Source organism: Mustela nivalis (genome assembly GCF_964662115.1).
Source record: "Mustela nivalis genome assembly, chromosome: 4".
Lineage (NCBI taxonomy): Eukaryota > Metazoa > Chordata > Mammalia > Carnivora > Mustelidae > Mustela > Mustela nivalis.
This window is the reverse complement of record NC_139023.1, coordinates 119,611,281-119,625,902: the sequence shown is the minus strand read 5'-3', so window position 1 is coordinate 119,625,902 and position 14,622 is coordinate 119,611,281. Positions and strand designations below refer to the sequence as shown.

The following is a 14,622-nucleotide window of genomic DNA, read 5'->3' as shown; positions in this document are numbered from 1 at the left end:
CACAATCACATTAGCTCTCACTTCCTAGAATTAAGCATTAATTTTCTAAATGCACTCTCTTCTCTATTATTAACGATTTAGTTGGGATTACTTTAATATTTTACTTTACTTTCCATAGCATTTACAGAGTTCTGCATTCTGACTGCTTTTATGTAGTACCACAAGTACTAATGTGGGAACTTCCATTTGGTTGTGAGTGAACTTCCTTTCTGTTAATGAGTTCTAGAAAATTAGTTCCACAGATGTACAGAAGGGCACATGGACATACACAAAAGGGGGGGTAGCAGGTAGAAAGCCAATTACAAATAATCCTTTCAATTGGGAAGTTCTTTTTAGGTATCATAAATGTGAACCTCTACTTTTCAGTCAAGAACAGGGAGTAGGATTCCCTCAAATTCACCAGATACATGGGAATTTCTCTACAGTGTGTTTATTGCATTATGGGAGTTAGAAGGAAGACAGGGGAAATGTAAATATATGAAGTCACAAACTATCAAAATTTCCCATGCAGTTGCTTCATTGCTTGCATCTATCCATTTTCCATTGCCCATGGGATTTCTCATCCTGTCTGCTATCATAAAAATAGATTACATTGGCCGTGTGGTTAATCTTGTTCCTGCCTTTATTTAACATACTGGCAGAATAAATTGCTTTAGTAGAATGACTTTTCTTATGAATCACCCTTTCCATCATTTATATAGTCCTTTTTAGAAGTACCATGTTCCTTGCATGGTCAAATTAGAGATGGGTGCATTTTTCATAAAATTTGCCTCTTTAGTGAGACCTTTCGTGCTCACTCTATTTTAAAAAGCAAGCCCACCCACCCAGCACTGACTAGAATGATCTTCCTTCTTCACTTTGTTTTCCCTAATAGTGCTTATCACCATCTGACATTCTCTACATTTGCCTATCTATTTTCCGGATGGGCTTTTTCATTCACCAGTACAACATGAGCTCTACACAAGCAGGGATTAGCTTCTGTTATCTCCACTACTGTAATTTTAGCATCTGCATCTGTCCATGGGGCAGGTTTCACTTATTTAACAACTATGTGTCAAATGGCTGAATCCCAAAGTCAGTGAAATAATAAGAGGAAAAGAGAAACATTGTCACTGGAAAAACAATCCACATATTTGTATTTCAAATATCTTCCAATTAAACTCTCATATATACATTTTCTTCTTAGTGAGAGATGGTTGTCCTCGTGACAGATTCCCTTGTTATAAAACTGTGCTGATAATTTCACATATCCTGTGTGATTTTCACACTTAAGAAAAACTTTGCAGGGAGTTAGGATAGCTATTGTTATAGTTTTAGTATAATAATTATCACTTATTTTCATCATACATTTAGATGTAATAAGTTATCTGCACTATATTTATAAATTCTTTATTAATAATAGTCGTTATTCAAATCATGAGTGACCTCGCATGTACCCTTACTAAGAAGAACGGGAGCATAGAAAGAATTCTAGAAGCCTTTGTGTGCAGTGGAAGAAGCTTATACTCTGAAGTTGAAGAAAGTCCTATGATGGTATACCCTACTTAGTTCCCGTGAGAAAAGGTCTTGATGATCCTGTCCTGATGGCCTTTGCAGACATGTCGCCACACACAGGCCCAACCCTACAAAAAAGAAGATGCTGAAACAGAGTGAACATTCGAAGGCCACTGCCAGACTATAGCTAAAGGAAAAAGGAGATAAAAATTTTCACCCACTAATAATTAAATTTAAATGATAAAGAAATATAATGTTCTGCAGGATATTTTTTGGCTTTGTATTTGTTTGCTTTTGATTACTCTGGAAGAAGTCTGGAGCTCTCTGGTTATTTTGGAACAAGATAACCAAATATGGTTAATTTCACAGCAGGAAATATCTATCAAATTTATCCCTTCTTCCACCATATGGTTTTGAGATGATTTTTAAGCAGAAAGCTATCATGAGGACAATGAAATCAAATGTAACATATGGAAGGATAAACAATCTTAACAGGCAGAAATGACAAAGTAAAGAAAGCCCTTCCTACTCAAGTTGGCACACTGATGTTCTTTATCCAATCTCACAGCCTCCCACTGCCAGAGAGTTAAAAATAACGACTCACGTTCTTATGGTTCACACACTTCATGAGGACCAGCTCCCGGTAAGCTCTCTTGGCATGCGTTTGGTTCTGAAAAGGTCTGCTGAGCTTCTTAATGGCCACATTTCTGTCAAGAACAGCATCATACGCAGCACTGCAGGGATCCAAGAGCAATCCAGAGTTAGGAACCAAGAAACCCTTAGAATTTCTGCCGACTAATATGAGTAAGGGGATGGGTAAAGAAAATACTATTTTGGAATCCTTCTCTGATACTTTCTCCTCAGGTCCCATGCCAATCAGGCTGTGAATAAAGATCTAGAAGTGACTAGTATCAAAGCATTCTACTTGCTAGGAAAAGAAAAAAAGGAGAGTATCTTGCCAAAAATCCCCAGCATATAACTGCCTCCTTGAGTGGGAGACAAAAGAAAAAAAGGAAAGTGCTCTGCTTTCTACTGGTCCAGCCATGTGAATGTGGCAAGTCATTTAATGTCTCTGAGCTTGAATTTCTCATCTAATAATATGTAATATTTAGGTTTTCTCTAGCTATAAAACTCCATTGTAGTTTGGTTATTTTAAGTGAACATTATTCTTTCCCATTCACAGGAACCATATTCTAAGGTATGACCTTCATTGCCATGAATGTAAATGTTGTCTGATGGTGAAGTGTGCACATTAACAATAATGAAGCTCAAAATAAGGAATGTAATCATAGGGTTTTTAGAAGCATAAATAACTGCATTTAAATACAAAGACAGGAATGAATGCCACTAACATTCGATGCTTTCAAACTATTTGAGAGTGAAAATTTGCCATGCTTTGAAAAGCAATCCACATACAGGACTGTTTCTCCCACACTCACAATATGTGGGTCTGGGGATCAAATAAGGAACTGAGTCTCTTCTTGGTATTATACCTAATGACTCACTCACAGATTTTCTGCTCCCCCATCCCTGCAGCTTCAGATGGTGTTAGATTTTTGTCTTAATTGCCAGGAAGGAATGCAGCAATCAGTGTTCTCTACAATTGATCTGTTGACTTGGAAGTGGCATTAACGATGCAGTGTTCATGCCACTAAGCTAAAACATCAAAAAGGGATTACTGTATTGTAAGATAATGATGGACTAGCAGGATAAGATTAGACAAGGTCTTATAGTTCAACTGGTCCCTGTGTCCATTTAATACTTATTCTTCCATTTGATACTTATTCTCCTCCAAAATATCTCCATAAAGAGTTCGGCCAGTCTCTACTTAAGCATCTCCAAAAACACGATATATTAATATTGAGGCAGCTCATTATGTTGTTGAGAGTTAGAAATGTCATCATTCTAATAAGCAAAGTTGTCTCTATGGTTTCTAGTGACTTTCTCTGCCAACCAGGGTAACTCTTGAAGTAGAGTAGTCCCTTTTCCATTGTGGCATATCTATAATATCTGAAATCCATTAAAGGAATGAGCACAACCCTTGGTTTAGTCTATAAGCATCCAGTAGCTCTTGGCTCCTCTTATTTTTGCCCTAAGTCTTTTCTTTCTCAAGCTAAACACTACTAATATCCTACCACCATTTGTCAGAATGTGATTTCAGGTCCTATCACCATCTGGTCAGTTTCCTCTGTATAAATTCCAGCCTGTTGTTAACTGAAAATGTGGATCCTGAAGTGAATAAACATTGTGAGTCTAGGCATGGAGTATCACTGAAGATTAGGGTAGCGCTATCAACTTCTTTATTCATTCACTAGCTCCTTCACTCCACCAACACAGATAGTACAGCTAAGTCTGTCTTGGCTTTTTTTTTTTTTTTTTTTTTTAAGATTTTACCTATTTATTTGACAGACATAGATCACAAGTAGGCAGAGAGGCAGGCAGAGAGAGAGGAAGGGAAGCAGGCTCCCTGCTGAGCAGAGAGCCCAATGCGGGGCTTGATCCCAGGACCCTGGGATCATGACCTGGGCCAAAGGCAGAGGTTTAACCCACTGAGCCACCCAGGTGCTCCTGTCTTGGCTTTTTGATAATAATATCACACACTATTGATTCACAGTGAAGCTATATTAATTAAAAATACTGTCTTTTTAAAAACCTGTGCTACTTTCAAACTATTCATGTCAGCATTTGATTCTGCTGTTCTTGTGAACCTATCAATGGCAGCACAGGTAAAGGAAAGAGTCAAATAGACCTATATCTTTTCAGTAGTGCCCAAGAACAACAGTGAATTTGGAAACACAGAAATAAAATTTGTTTTCTGTAGCTAAGAAATTGTATCAGCAGAAAATCAATCAAAACAGTCACCTTAAGAAGAAAGAATAAACTTTAGGCCAAAACAACTTAAGTGAAGTCATTACATTATCTAAAGAAAGAATAACAATCAGTCATGTGGGCTTTAGAAAGGAATCAGAAAGGCAAATTCTGGCATGTCTGACTGAAGAAGTGCCCTTCCACATAGATCCAGGGACCCAGTCAGTCAGGCAGATGTGTACATCTGTATTTTGATTGGCAGAAAATGTGGACAGTTAGCATTCTGACCAGCATCCCCTGATGAGGCTGAGTCTACCTTCTGCAGTCAACATTCTGATCACGCTCTCCCTCAGATTTTTACATGCAGGCATATTACCTATATTTGGTCAGCTTGACTATTGCATTTCTCATGTGTTAGTAAATCAGCATCTCTTTTTTTATAGAGCCTCTAGTGGATGTTTGTCAGTGTGAGTTTGAGTCCCTGAGATACCAGCCAGATCCCAAAGGACAGTGGGCCATCTTCCAACCTCATGTGGAATGCCTAAGAAAATGCCATGCTCTGGGGTTCTTGGGAGGTTCTGACCAGTGTCTCCCAGAAATGTTGTGGTTTTCTCCACACTAGTACCTCTTCTTGAAGCTATTTTAGGTATGAATCTCAGCACTGCTGCTTACTAAATGTAAAGCTAGGGGCAAGCCACTTACACTCTCTGCCATTAGTTTCCTCACATTTAAAATGGAGATAACAGCCTGACAAGACTACTACGATGAGTAAAAGAGGCAATAATGCATCTACAGTGCCTCAACAAGAGTAAGCTCTTAATAAATAATAACTAATCCTATTTTTAAAATCAGTATTCTTGTTGGAGTCATTATGTAATGGGAGATAAAATAGAACTTCCTAATGCATGTGCTACAATTGGACATATATCTACTACTAATCATCAGTTTTTAATCTTTCTATTAACTACAAATCCACTTAACTATATCACTCTCTTGACTGCATTTCCCAAGTTTGTCCCATGATATAAAAGTTTAGGGCAAAAAGTTAGGCCTTATTAAAATCTAGATATATTAAGCCATTTGGATCTACTAACACTTTAATAAGTTATCCAGTACGATTTATTTTTAATGAATGCTTTATTCCCAGTGGTTGCCACATCCTTTCTTAAAACATCCTTTCACAAAAGGTGTCTTTTCTAACCAATACTAAGGTCAATGTCAAGCTCAGCAGATGTCTCTTATAATCTCTCTCTTCCCTTTAAAGGAATAAGAATGTTTGCCTGTCTACAGCTGAATGGAATACTCTGGTTTGGCTCACTGAATTTCCATTTGCCATCTTGTGTCATGTCTTCTAGGCTGGAAAAGACTTAGGAGTTAAATATACAATTCGCAGATGCTTTTGTAATCAGTGCTCCCGTCTCCAATAAGATCCTGCCACGTTAATGCGACTGTGAGAGATTTGTAAGGCACAAGAAAGGGTGGTCATTTTCTAGCGTTTCTTGGTTGGAAAGCAAGGCTTTATGGAGATGTGAAAGTTCCTTCTGCAAACACTCATTCATTATCCAAATTCCTGGTGAGAAGAGGGGTTAAAGGAAAGGCAATGGTGGATTCTAGAATACCAGAGCCCAGTCACCAGCATCACAGACTAGAGACACCAGTAGTAACTAGGGCACAGTTTCAACTCTAAGATTCCTAAATCTCAGTTACTATCATGTATTGTAAATGGAAGCTCAGTGGTTCTCGGATACTCAGAGGTGGAGGTCCCCTGGTGACTCAGCTCTCTAGTGTCTGGGAGTCATTCCAAGAAGTCCAGACTAGAGGCCACTTCTCCAGGCCTTCCAATGATTTTGAAAGCACCCAATTTACCGTATTGCCTACTTTAAATGTTTCTGTCTCCTGCCATGAACCCCAGATGACACTACAATCATCCCCATCCTCTATAATTCCTCAGTGATTACTGGCAGCAGTTTAGCAAATACATCTGAAAATTGGCATCAGTGGTACTATATAGTCAGAAATTGATGTCTGAAAGTTTTTCATTACTCTTGAGTCATTTTTTTTTTAAGAGTCTTGGTTCATAGCAGCTTACTTTTTTTTCTTTAAGTATTGTTTTTTTCTTTTATCATCATGCAGGTAAGAGGTAAATCTTTATGAAGATTTTCCAGCAACTTCCAGCAACTTTCCAGCAATTTTGCTAAAAATTTTCCACAATTTCTTGATGCACATTACTAACTCACCTCCACTTCTACCAGGCTTATTTATAAAAGAAAGATGTAGCCTTTTATTGTTATGTTCCTGTCATTTAATGATGCTACAAAGTTAAATTAACTTCCTTGAATATATTTATATAAACACATGCATGGGGACACACACCTCTCTGCAGGCAATTCTTATTCTCAACATATTTAATAGGGTCTTTTTTTTTCTTTCTGACAATTGCAGACAACCTCTTGCACAAATAGTCATCTTCTTAAATAATCATTCATTTGATAATCTTTCTTGTTCCCTTTCCCTTTCACATTTAAAACATTGTTGGTCATATTAACATGTTTATGGGCCAAAGATAATTCATTTTTAAAATTTTATTTATTTATTTTAGAGAGAGAGTGAGATAGTGAGAGAGAGCACAAATGGGGAGGAGAGGGAAAAGCAGGCTCCCCGCTAAACAGAGAGCCTAACATGGGTCCCACGACCCTGGGACCATGATCTGAGCTGAAGGCCAACACTTAATTGACTGAGCCACCCAGGCACCCTGCCGAAAGATAATTTTTAAAAAATCTCTAGGCCTTATGATAACTTTATCTTAAAAAATTAAAAAAAAAAAAACCTTTAAAAACCTTATCATTGCAGCATCTTAAATGTCTTAAGCCATAGCCCAGAAGGCCAGATTCCCTCCTGCGGAAAACACTGCACTCTTCATTGCTCTTTTCTCTTTCCCACATTCTCATTTAACCTTTTCCAAAGACCTGGACTTTAGTCAAAAGCTACCAAAAAAAAAAATCTTCCCAATGCCTTTAAAAATCCTACTTTTATGCCCGAACATTACAGTCCCTAGAGATGCTCTGGAGATACTGATTCATTCCATCAAGGAGAACAGAGTTGGGGGACCTGCCAAACGCATCTCTGCCTCAGGACTTTCGCAACCATTCCTCCTTCTGCCAGGCAGGCTCTCCCCACATCCTTATTTACCTGATTCTATCTTGCGATTCAGATTTCAGCCCAAATATCATCTCCTCAGTAGAAGCCTTCCCTAATCACCCCATCAAAAGCCAACAGTGGGTTTTTTGATTAGTCGCTTTTGTCATTGGATTGCTTAGCTATAGTAGGTTGCTTATATTTTGTCCGGGAACCTTTTGACTACAGCAATAGGATTCTAGCAATAGTGACTTAGGTAATAAAAATATTAATGGAAAGTCTAGAATTAGACATATCCGGTTTTTAGGGATACATTATAACTCTTATAGACCCTAGGCACTTTTGACTTTTAATTTTCTGCAAACTGATTCTCAGCGTATTAGAAAAAAAAAAAAAAAGCCAATTATAGAGCTCCTTCAGTGCATCAAAGGAAAGTACCGGTGCTGGGCTGCATTGCTAAGATTCCCCTTCAGTAATAAAGGACTTGTTATCCCAGGTGCTGGGAGTGCTGCCAGCAGACAGTCCCTCAACTCTTACCCCACTTTGGGTATAATTTCAGCAAAGATAAGCTTAACCAAAGACTATACTTCTTCATGGGCAGCCTTCACTCATTGACTGATGAACATGGCATCATAAATGCCAGACCGCCTCATCCCAATGCAGGACAGCTGGAAAGACTCATTGCATCTTCAGAACTCCCAGTCGGGTCAGCAGAGGCTTCCTTTGAGATTGCGTTGCTGCTGAACTTCTGCCTCTGTGCCTCTTGTCCTTCCTGCAGGTGTAAACCACTGAAACACTTCCTAATAAATCTCTTGTGTGCAGTCGCCATCTCATAGGATATTTTCTGGGAATACAACATTTGACAAGCATTAACTCATGGCCAAATAGCAATAAGCTGTGGAGTTCACCGGGATCTTTCTCTAAACAAAAGGCAGGGTCCAATTACAGACAAAAGTAGCTGAGCTCAGAGCTCAACATTGAGTAAAGCCATTTCACCTTTGCAACAAACTAACCTAGATGACCACACCTAGTGACATAGATTCCAACCAAAACCATTCAAGGACCAACAGAGTTGAAGTAGGGGCAGCAAAGGGCTCAGCAGCCCCACCCTTGAAGACAGCATTGAAAGCAGCAACAATCCAAACACTAAAACCAAACTAATGCATTGCAACCCTTCAGTGGACTAGTGACAGGGAACATTTCACAAAGACCTACTACCTTGATGAAGAATATAGGACCAGCTAAACATACTTGTCACCACCAAAAACAGATGAACCTAAAGAAGATGGCTGCCCTAGACATAAGGCAACCATATTCTTGGAAATCAAAATAGGATGATGGCATTGGAGAAGAAACCAAAGGCTCCCAGAGAAGAACTGCTTCATCTCAGTGAGTTGGGGTTATAGGGTGCATGCAGGTACAGCCTCTCTTGCTCTTATTTCATCTGACAAGTTGTCTCGTGCCCACCCTGCTGCCCTTAATCAGCATTCAGTGCACCACCCATGTATGCTCATACTCATGTTTTAACCTATAGAATCCACAAAGCTGTCAGGCTGCCCTTTGATAGGGTAAGTTGGAAACTTGGGAATGTACATTTTCGCTTGGTAAGAAATATGTAAGGCTGGCCAGTCTACTATAGAGCAGAGAGAGAGCACATAGAGAGCAGTCAGAATATACTTGGAATGCATATTTGCCATTTATGTGGCATAAAACTATAATTATTTATTTATGTTTTTAATGTCTAGTGAAGCTTCTTTAACTTTAAAGAAAACTGAGATGACATAGTTAATTAAAATACTACATACTGAATTTACATTTCTTATGTTTTCTCAGGCACAACCAGATGAAAACCAGAAAATAATTCTCCTAAAGGAACGTCAGTATCTATTTCAAAGTCAGTAATTATTTCAAGAAGACTGTGTCCAACACAGTGATTTAATACATGCGCCTGCGAAAGGTACATTTACAGATTACTCTTAAAATGCGACTTTTCATTTGGGTCTAATGTCTGTTTTTCTAAATTAGTTCTGTTCATTTTCAGCTCTAAGGGGTTTTGGGGAGGTTATGTATAAAAAGTTAAGCAAAGCTGATAATATGTTCTATTAGCAGAAAAGTAATTTTGTAAGCACTTAAACTTCTGTTTCATTTTACCAAATGCTTAAAATATAAAATCAGTACTTTTCAAGAGTTTGATTTTCTGTACAACTCAATGACTCAAAATTAAACTTATGGAAATTCAAAGTGAAACATCTGACAATAGAGTGAAAAGTGTTTTGGTGGGGTAAGGGGTTGGGTGAGCCTGGTGATGGGTGTTACAGAGGGCACATTTTGCATGGATCACTGGGTGTGGCGCATAAACAAGGAATTCTGGAACACTGAAAAGAAATAAAATTTTAAAAATAAAGTAAAATAAAATATTTAAAAATAACATTGATGACCCATTACTTGTTTTTTTTCAATAACACAAAAAGACAATAACACAAATACAAATTATTTTGGAAAATGTCACACACTAAAACAATTTTGCTCCTAAAATTAAGAAATCTGTGGAATAGAAAAGCATTTGAATTAGTTGAAACACAAATGTAATTCACATTGGGTCCAAATAAATTGCAGTATTCTATAAATCAAAATATAATTTGCATAAACCTGAAACTCATAAAATATGATATGTCAATTGTATATCAATAAAAAATAGAATTTGTAGGTACCAAAATTTATAAATATTTTTATACATATATACATGGTAAGAATCACATTATTACAAAATTTTGAAGACAGAGCTGATGTTGAATAAAAAAATAAAGGTGTTTTAGCCAGGAAATCAACATTTTCTTGGCAGCCTTCATAATTCTGATTGAAGAACAACTTTGAAAGTAAGTCCTAAATTTTGGATGCTTTTTTTTTTTTTTCAAAATCATTTGGAAATCTTTATGCGTAGTATTCATAGAATCCTAATACTTCAGCTCTTGAAGTTCTTAGGGAATATCAGAGTAATTATAAACAAAACTTGCAAATAAAAGCACACTGAAATGCTCTGGAAGGAACTGAAGCAAGAAAGGAACTGATAAATCAAATTTTTAAAAAATGAGTTTTCAAAGAGAAGACATTAATTTTGAAATTCCATAAATATGATTTAGAATACCTTACTTTGTAAGAATAATCTTTTGACAGAGTTCCTAATTCTACGGTATATTCATATTATGTATAGGATTTGAAGGAGTTCTTCATTTCAGGATATTTATATTGTGATTGTAAGTACCTATAATTTTTCAGTATCTAAATGTGAAAAGACTGTAAATATGGACAGCCAACTTGACAAGTTCTGTCTTATACAATTATTTATTAGCAAAGAAGCTCTAAATGAAAGGGGGAAACAGTTTTTGTGAAAAAGAAATGGGGCTGAACCTGTCGGGAGCCGGTACAGGAGGCCTACTCTAAGAGCCGTAAGGGACTGAATATGATTGGCTGTTCATTTAGGTCCACTCTGGCAGGAGGTGCATGAGCACTGCATTGTGATTGGGTAACACTGCCTATATAAAAACGCATGCGCCGAGGGTAAAAGGGGGAGGAAAAAAAAGCGATTAAAGAAGAAGGTTCGCCGCTACGTGAGTCTCCGAGTCGTTCTTGCGGGCCGAGAGCGACAGGTGGTGCCGAAACCCGGGATTCTCATCGTGAGAGACGCACGGAGTCGGCGACGATCAGGTAAAGAGTGCACCTATTTCTGTCTAGTGACAGGGAAAGTTCCTCAAGTCGAGGACGAGCGTAGAAAGCTTTCCGGGATGGGAAACGAGATGGCTGCATATAAAATGCTGGGGCCGCTAACTGACATTCTTAAAGCAAATGGGACCCCTTTGAAAAATAAGAAGGCTCGCTTATTTCTAAAAGAAGTGGGTCAAACCGCTCCGTGGTTCTTAGAGGAGGGATTGCTTAATATTCCCCAATGGGAATATCTAGGGGAGGACCTCAGGTGCGACCCGCGCACTACGCCGGGAACTCTCGCTGTTTGGTCCTTAGTGAAGGTCTGCTTACAATCATCCCGCGAACCCATATGCAAGGCGGTTCTACAGGGAGGAGAGATCTTAGAACAGGTAAAAGAGGAGTCTTGCAAAGGATCCTGGAGAGATTCCAGTTCTGAAAGTGAAAGCTCAGAAGAAACCTCAGACGAGGAAAACGCCCGTCTGGGTGATAAGAGAAAAGTGACGGGAGGGGGTCCCTCCGATGATCAGAGAGTGGAAGAAATGAAAAGAGAGCTTGCAAAAAAGGAGGAGGAACTAAAAAAGGCTATGGCGCAGCTCAAAATGCAGGGGGAAGTTATGGCGCAGCTGAAATTAAAAGTGAAAGAAGGAGCTATGGCGCAGTTACAAACAGAGACGGAAGTGGTAGATAACTTAGATCCTATGCCCACGCGCCCAGCCCCAACAGCGCCACCTTACGAGGGGCCTCCTCCGTATAAACCTTGCTGCGCCAAGGCCTGCTATTGTGCGAGCTGCACCGCACAGAATTGGAGAGAAGTATTAGGGCCAGAAAAAGGGTTTTTCCCCGTCATGGAAGATCAACATCAGCAAAGATATCATCAGCCCCTAGATTTTAAACTCGTAAAGCAGCTGAAGGAAGCAGTTATGTCCTATGGGCCTCAGGCTGCTTTTACGGTTTCTTTGGTTGAAACACTAGGTAGCCTTTACCTCACTCCTGAAGACTGGAGTAACTTGGCTAGAGCAGTTTTATCTGGTGGGCAATATTTAGAATGGAAGATTCAGAATCAGGACAATTGCCAGGACACGGCGCGAAGAAATGCAGCAGCAGGTAACCCACAGTGGAACCTAGACATGTTAACAGGTGCGGGACAATATTTTGGGTCACAGGCACAAAGTAATTATCCGCCAGGGGTATATCACCAGATAGCAACCGCAGCTTTGAGGGCATGGAAGACGTTAAGGGGTGCTGGAGATTTGCAAGGACAGTTATCCAAAGTGCTACAAGGGCCGAATGAGCCCTATGCAGATTTTGTGGACAGGTTGATACAAACCACTGGTAGGATGTTTGGGGACGTAGACCAGGCTATGCCCCTAGTTAAACAATTGGCTTTTGAAAATGCCAACAAATGGTGCCGAGAAGCCATTAGACCCTGGAAAGCGAAAGACTTGTCAGCGTATATCAAGGTCTGCAGGGATATCACAGGACCTCTAGTTCAGGGCCAGGTCATGGCTGCTGCTTTTGCACAAGCGTTGCAAGGTGCAAATGGGGCTAGGACCAAAGGGTGTTTCTTATGTGGGCAAGAAGGTCATATGAAAAAGGACTGCCCACAGCGCAACAGCCAGGCACGAGGAGGAAGACAGAGTCAACCAGTCCAATTTGTGAAGGTGGAAGAGGCGCATCCAAATAAAGGTTATGGAGGACCGAAACCACAGCTATGCCCCAGATGTAGAAAGGGGAATCACTGGGCTAGCGATTGCCGCTCAGTCACTGATATGGACGGAAATCGGCTGCCACCAAATAATTGGGGGAGTTCAAAAAACGGGAAGCAGGGCCTTTCCCCCCGGGGCCCGAACGAAATGTACGGGGCGGTCATGGCGCTGCCGCAGAAGGCGAGACAGATGTTTCCCCCTGCAGACCCAGAAGAGCCACCACAGGCTCAGCCGGACTTGACCTGCGTGCCACCACCCGAATGGTCTTAACCCCTGAAATGGGTGTGCAGGCGGTGCCCTCGGATTTCCATGGGGGCCCGCCAGAGGGTACTGTGGGATTACTTCTGGGTAGAAGTTCCACCACTCTTAGAGGTCTCGTTATCCACCCAGGGGTTATTGATCCAGATTTTTCAGGGGAAGTAAAAATGTTAGTTTCCTCTCCAAGAGGCATCACCATTATCAACCCTGGGGATAGGATTGCTCAACTCCTAATCCTGCCCAGCCACCATGACAGATATAAGTCTACAGGAAGGTTGCGAGATGGAGGGCTTGGATCAACAGGAAATGACTTGATGTGTCTGACTATGGATATGAGCAACAGGCCCATGACAGTCTTAAAAATAAGAGGAAAACCCTTCTGGGGGCTGTTAGATACAGGGGCAGACAAAAGTATTATAAATTTAGCTGATTGGCCAAAGCAATGGCCCCTTGTCAAGGCCAATCAAACATTAAGAGGACTAGGAATTGCTCACAGCCCAGATGTCAGCGCAGCATCTTTAGATTGGGAAGATGATGAGGGTCATAAAGGAGTCTTTCAGCCATATGTTTGTTCTCTCCCTGTAACCCTTTGGGGACGAGATGTGTTAGAGCAAATGAATATAGTATTAACTACTGAGAATCATTATAGTGAAAATGCAAGAAACATGATGAAAGCCATGGGATATGTTCCAGGCCAAGGTCTCGGGCCCAAGGGACAAGGGACCCCTAACCCAACACCCATGGGAGGTCAGGGTTTTCCCCAGCGGCCACTGAGGCAATAAAAATAGACTGGAAGGAAAGTACTCCACGGTGGGTGCCTCAGTGGCCGTTAACTACAGAAAAACTGAGGGCTGCTAGACAATTAGTTAGAGAGCAAGTTGAGGCAGGGCATTTACGTGAATCAAGATCCCCATGGAACACCCCTATATTTGTGGTAAAGAAAAAGTCAGGAAAATGGAGATTATTACATGATCTGAGACAGATAAATGATCAGATGCAAATAATGGGGCCTGTTCAGCTGGGCCTCCCCGTTGTTACTGCCCTGCCCAGAGATTGGCCTTCTATTGTTATAGATATTAAAGATTGCTTTTTCTCTATCCCGATCCATCCGGACGACATGAAGAGGTTTGCTTTTACCTTGCCAGCTGTTAATCATTCCGAGCCTGACCAACGGTATGAATGGACAGTGCTCCCTCAGGGTATGGCTAATAGTCCCACTATGTGTCAGCTCTATGTGGGCAAGGCTCTTTTGCCAGTACGGAATAAGTTCTCAGATGTTTGCTGCTACCATTATATGGATGATATCCTAATCTGTCATAGCAATACATCGGTTCTCACCTCAGCATTCACCTTTCTGCAGCAACAGTTAGCGATGTGGGGGCTAATTGTTGCTTCTGAGAAAATACAAACAGCAAATTTAAAGGACTATCTGGGCCTACAACTCACTGACTCCACAGTAAAGCCGCAAAAGGTTCAAATTCGCAGAGATCATTTAAAGACCTTAAATGATTTCCAAAAA

General features: G+C 40.2%; 1 protein-coding gene across 8 annotated transcripts in view; it reads right to left on the bottom strand.

Moving 5' to 3' along the window:
• Positions 1–14,622, bottom strand: part of MAPK10 (mitogen-activated protein kinase 10) — a 606,385-nt gene that overhangs the window by 86,228 nt on the left and 505,535 nt on the right. For all 8 annotated transcript variants that reach the window (XM_082726660.1, XM_082726659.1, XM_082726663.1 and 5 more), the window contains one exon: positions 2,099–2,228. In XM_082726660.1, the coding sequence (XP_082582786.1) occupies positions 2,099–2,228 (130 nt within the window). The remainder of the gene's footprint in view (positions 1–2,098; positions 2,229–14,622) is intronic.